This window comes from Macaca fascicularis, chromosome 9, assembly GCF_037993035.2.
Source record: "Macaca fascicularis isolate 582-1 chromosome 9, T2T-MFA8v1.1".
NCBI lineage: Eukaryota > Metazoa > Chordata > Mammalia > Primates > Cercopithecidae > Macaca > Macaca fascicularis.
This window is the reverse complement of record NC_088383.1, coordinates 74,315,257-74,321,256: the sequence shown is the minus strand read 5'-3', so window position 1 is coordinate 74,321,256 and position 6,000 is coordinate 74,315,257. Positions and strand designations below refer to the sequence as shown.

The 6,000-nt window shown below is 42.8% G+C and overlaps 1 protein-coding gene across 9 annotated transcripts in view; it reads right to left on the bottom strand.

Annotated features, from left to right (window-relative positions):
- Nucleotides 1-3,968: 3,968 nt before the first annotated feature.
- ASCC1 (activating signal cointegrator 1 complex subunit 1) overlaps nucleotides 3,969-6,000 on the bottom strand; it is a 114,846-nt gene continuing 112,814 nt past the window's right edge. For all 9 annotated transcript variants that reach the window (XM_015455887.4, XM_074001859.1, XM_074001861.1 and 6 more), the window contains one exon: nucleotides 3,969-4,858. In XM_015455887.4, coding sequence (XP_015311373.1) covers nucleotides 4,742-4,858 — 117 coding nt within the window. In that variant the 3' untranslated portion in view covers nucleotides 3,969-4,741. The remainder of the gene's footprint in view (nucleotides 4,859-6,000) is intronic.

Sequence of the window (6,000 nt, the reverse complement as noted above, 5' to 3'; positions counted from 1 at the left end):
ATTCTACTAACCATCAGAGTGATGTCACCATGTCACAGACCCTCTAGAAAACTCCACTGAACACTCGTGAGAGAATGAGTTTAAAAGGCACGTAGCACCTTAGTATTCTCATGAAGACAGTTTGGACCTCCTCATAGACATCCCCTAAAAGGTTCCTGGGGACTCCTAGAAGTCCAAAGTCCACACTTTGAGAGCTGCTGGTACAATCTATATGACTTAAGGCAATTTTTTTTTTGAGACAGGGTCTCACTGTCACCCAGGCTGGAGTGCAGTGATGTGATCATAGCTCACTACAGCCTTGCCCTCCTGGGTTCAATTGATCCCACCTCAGCTTCTGAAGTAGCTGGGACTAGTCACATGCCACTATGCCTGGCTAATTTTCTTTTGTACTTTTATTTTGGTAGAGACAGGGTTTCACCATGTTGCCCAGCCTGGTCTTGAACTCCTAGGCTTAAGCAATCCTCTTGCCTCCCAAAGTGCTGGGATTACAGGTGTGAGCCACTGCCCCCAACTTTAAGGAAAACTTCTTAACCTTGTTAAGCCTCAGTTTGTAAAATGGGGACAATATTACCTACTTAAGTGGGCTATTGTAAAGATTGAATTAATGTACAAAAAATAACATATGTGAGCACTCCACTAAGTTATTATTTGTGAAAAAATTTCTTCTCATAGTTTATATATGTCTAAATGTATAGGGAGTAGTTACCTCTGGAAGCTAAAATTTATTTTCATTTATTATTTTTTTTTGTAGAGACAGGGTCTTGCTAGTTTGCCGACGCTGGTCTTGAATTCCTGGCCTCAAGCAAACCTCTGGTTTCAGCCTCCGATTTAAATTGAAGTATAACACACACTGACAAAAGCACAAAGCATAAACTTGGTTATTTTTCATAAAGTAAACTTGTCTTCATTTAAAAGGACATTTTAGGCCGGGCGCGGTGGCTCAAGCCTGTAATCCCAGCACTTTGGGAGGCCGAGGCAGGTGGATCACGAGGTCAGGAGATCGAGACTATCCTGGCTAACACGGTGAAACCCCGTCTCTACTAAAAATACAAAAAAAAAACTAGCCGGGCGTGGTGGCGGGCGCCTGTAGTCTCAGCTACTCGGGAGGCTGAGGCGGGAGAATGGCATGAACCCGGGAGGCGGAGCTTGCAGTGAGCCGAGATCACGCCACTGCACTCCAGCCTGGGAGACACAGCGAGACTCCGTCTCAAAAAATAAATAAATAAATAAATAAATAAAAGGACATTTTACAAAAAAAAAAAGCCGTAATAAAAACCATAATGGCAGCCACTTTCCTCACTTCTAGCAGCATAGGCTTGAACATTCATGCTCCCTATGGTATCAAGATGGAAGCTGACAGGTGTTCCATTGACTCAATACACCTCCAGTGCCACTGGGTTCCCTTGAGCTCCAGGACAGTGAGTTCCAGCACAGTGCAAGGGAAAACAGGAACCAAATCTGAATTATTACAATGCTGGATTCTACTCAACGCCCAGTTTTGGAAACTCTAGAGCTCACTTTAAAAATAATCATTACAAGAAACATTTATAATGTTTCTAAAATAAAAATTACTCTCCATAACAAAGTTCCATGTATAACAACACAGATTCTGTGAAGTAGCAAGTGAGAGATTTTTTTCCCCTCTTCCTCTTAGAGGAATTGAGGGTGAAGTCAGTGCCTCAAAAGCTGGCTGGAGCAGTGTTAGGTACAATGAACTATTTCAGTGTAGAATGAATTACAAAACAGTAATATGAAGGAAGGTTTGATTGTAAGCACAGCAGCAGCAAATCCTCCAACATTTACCCCATTATCATTTGGTGAGAGGGGGCCTGAATCTAGAAAAATTCTTTTCTAACCCTAACTCTAACCCTTTTACTGTTGTTGCTCTCTACCATTTTGCTTTTTCATAAAAGTTCTACATCAAAACTGTTACTCCCTCTTCCACCACAGCCCTGAAAACTGTATTTCCTTAGAGCTACACTGTCCCCCAAATTGGAATACAGACCTCATGAAAGAACATTTTATGTCTGCCTACCACAGCACGCGAAAAAAAGGAATTTTTTAAAATTTAAATTTAAAAAACTTTCCAATTCTACCAATACCTACCAACTTACAAAACTCTAGAGAACACAGAAATACACAAACACACATTCCATTAACCACCAGAGTGACGATGCTGTCGTGTCACAGAGCCTGTGGAAAACCTCACTTTATAACTTGTGAGAGAAAGAGAGAGAAAAAGGCAAACAACTTGAGAAGAATTACTTAACAAGATATAGGGAAGAGTAATCACTAAATTCTCAATAACACAATTTCCAATTCTATTTAGAATTTGGTATTTGGGCCCAGTGTGGTGGCTCACACCAGTAATCCTAACACTTTGGGAGGCCAAGGCAGGAAGATGGCTTGAGCCTAGCAGTTCGAGATCAGCCTGGGCAACACAGTGAGACCCCATCTCTGCAATTTTTTTTTTTTATAGTAGCCAGGCATGGTGGAGCACACCTGTAGTCCCAGCTGCTTGGTAGGCTGAAGCGGGAGGATAGCTTGAGCCCAAGAGGTCAAGGCTGCAGTGAGCCGTGATTGTGCCACTGCACTTCAGACTGGGTGCCAGAGTGAGACCCTGTCTCAAAAAAAAAAAAAAAAAAAAAAATTTGGTATTCAATATATAAAGCTAAATTTTCCAAAGACAAAAAACTTAAAAAAAAAAAATTCCTACAAATGTTAGTCGTAAGTCTCAGACACCCAAAAGAAGTGGCATTTACTTCCTGGCTGAGGTTGCCCAATGGCTTGTCAGAAAGAAACCAACGAGACAGAGGCACACCAAGAGGAGATGGGGCATTAACTCCACAGTCAGCTTCAGAATTCAGCACTGTCCCTGGAGCACTCATTCCCAAGTGCCATCTAACAACAATCTGAGGTAACATCTCAATTTATATAGAAAATGAATATCCGTAGAAAGAGGAGGCCTTCTGGGGATAAAATTAACCTTGCGCCAGGCACGGTGGTTCACGCCTGTAATCCCAGCACTTTGGGAGCCGAGATGGGCGGATCACGAGGTCAGGAGATCGAGACCATCCTGGCTAACACGGTGAAACCCCGTCTCTACTAAAAATACACACACACACACAAAAATTAGCTGGGCATGGTGGCAGCCGCTTGTAGTCCCAGCTACATGGGAGGCTGAGGCAGGAAAATGGCGTGAACCCAGGAGGTGGAGCTTGTAGTGAGCTGAGATCACGCCACTGCACTCCAGCCTGGGCGACAAAGCGACTCTGTCTCAAAAAAAAAAAAAAAAAAAATCAACCTTGAAGGTACTAATATGTAAGTCCTCCATGAATGACACAGCTATGCTGGTAAATAAGTGAGGGCAACATTGTATTCCAACACAGGAAGGGGGTCAAATTCAAACTATGTGATTATACTAACAGAAAAACCGTCAAACATTTTATTCACAAGTGATTTGTGCAGTCCCAATAATAAATCTCAGTGTTAGACACAGTCCTCACAATGTAGCGACTTAACACAGAGTTCAGAAGTGGACTTAAAGAATAGAAAGAAAGAAAGAATCAAGGTAAGAATAAGGAAGGAGAAGGAGGAGAGGGCGTGGAAGGAGAAGGAGGAGAGGGCGTGGAAGGAGAAGGAGGAGAGGGCATGGAAGGAGGAAGAATGTGAGGAGGGACGAGTGGGAGGCTGGGGCTCCCCAGCATTCTCCTCTCCCTCTGCTGGTCCGTGGTGAGGGAGGAGTGAGTGCCTCCTGTGGCTGACATTCTTCCAGGGAACTCTGCACAGTCCTGCTGATATCATAAGTTTCTTTTGCTGCTGCCTTGAAAAGTAAACACAAAAGGGCTACAACACTGCAACTCCATCAGGGGCATGGGAAGATGAGGGTGGGGATGGGGTGAAGGAACAGGAATCCAACAAATATAAAGAGGACAAACTTTGGTAGGAAAATGATAGATCAAGCAAAGTAAAAGGCAAAAAACTTTAATAGTTATTTTGCTAAAGATAAAACTCTGGGTGGTAAAGGAATTAAAGGCAGAGACACCCTTGTCTATATTAGCACTACTCCCAATGGTCAAGAGGAAGCAAGCCAAGTGCTCACTGATAGAGAAACAGAGTGTGGTACACACATGTAACGGAACATTCCATTATATGTATAATACAGGAAGGAAATCCTGTCACCTGACACAACATGGATGAACCTTGAGGACATTATGCTAAGTGAAATAAGCCAGTCACAAAAGACAAGTCACTGTATGACTCCACTTATATGAGATACTGAGAATAGTCAAAACCAGAGAGACAGAAAGCAGAATGGTGGCTGCAGGGGCTGGGAGGAGTGGGAATGACTGTTTAATGAGTAGTTTCCTTTTTACAAGCTGAGAAGCCTATGTAGATTGACGGTGGTGATGGCCACACAGCAATATGAACGTATTAACAGTTAATGTTATTGAACTGTGCACTTAAAAATGGTGAAGACAGTATGTTTTATGAGTATTTTACCACAATTTAAAAATTAAAAGAAAAAAAACCAGAACACACTAAGGGTTATAGGCACAAATTCTCTTTATGCCCACCACCATCTCGGCTGGTAGTTTGATGGCTGTAGACACCATTAGAGGCACCACCCAGGAAAGTCACCATCCAAATGTGCACATCTCTGCTTGGCAATTAAAATGAAGAGACTTTTCTTCAGCACCTGGTGAGGATGTTCAGTTTCTAGTGCTTTCCAAGATCTACCTCAGGAGAAGTCAATTTGTCCACAGGAAGCGTAGTTTCCAAAGCTGTCTATGGTGAACCTCTGAGAGATGTGAATTGAATTCAGCTTCAGGGAGCCAAAGTAGAAGTTCTCAAACAACTAAAAAGGAAGAATAAAAACCCAGAATGAATATTTAAAGTATAGATGAAAGTATTAAACATCAGATTCTCTTGTAAAAACACCAAACCACAACAATCCCAACAAACCTCTCATGCTTTTTCTTTTCAGTGTTTACTCTGAATAATGATCCAGGAGAGGAGGGATGGGGGTGGGAGTGAGAAAAGAACAGCCAGCTCTTCTCTCTGATTAATTCTAAAGTCTCCCCTAACAAATGCACCAGAGAAAGAGGTTCTGAAAAGTCAAATCCAATAGTCATCTATTGACCAGATATGACCAAGAATTTGTAGCAAACGCCCCGTGGCCACACCCTGACTCACAGAGCCTGACCAGGCTGCTTCTGACTTCCAGTGACTGACCATGCAGGGATCCCAGCTTTGTTGCACCAGGGTTAAATTTGACATAACATATGCCTAATCAACGCCATTTGTTAGGAGCGCTGACTAAAATAAATAGAAGATAAGGCTCTTGACTCACAAGTGATTTAGACTAGCCACTGAGGGGCACAAAACATGCACACACACACAGAACAACCCGAGGGACACTTACTTGCCAACAGAACAAGTACAAGTGATTACTTATCAAATACCTTTATTAGACTGGGATTCAAGCCAGCAACCTAAAATAAACACTTTTTACTATGATCCTGTACTTTATAAAAGCTGTCAAGTGTGTCAGAGGGAGGGATGAACCATACATACTTCAAGAGGGACTGGACTTTGTGATTACCACATTTATAAGGCAGGACCCAAAATGACATCAGAATTCATCCCAGGAAAATGCAGCCATACTGCCTGAATAAGGACTGTCAAAGAGTAAAGCATGTACCTTCCTCTGTTAGGATGTAGGAATTGCTCTTTCTTAAAATGTCAGTACAATCCCAAGAAAGCCTTTGCTTGATTTTTAGAGATAGGGTCTCTCGCTCTGGTGCCCAGGCTGGAGTACCTTGGATTGCAGTAGTGTAATCATGGCTCACTGTAGCCTCAACTCCTGAACTCAGGCAATCCTCCCATCTCAGCCTCCCAAAGTACGGAGATTACAGGCATTAGCCACCATACCTGGTCCCAAGAAAGCCTTGCGATACACGTCCCCAACGATGCTTGAGGGGACCTTTGCACATGGGC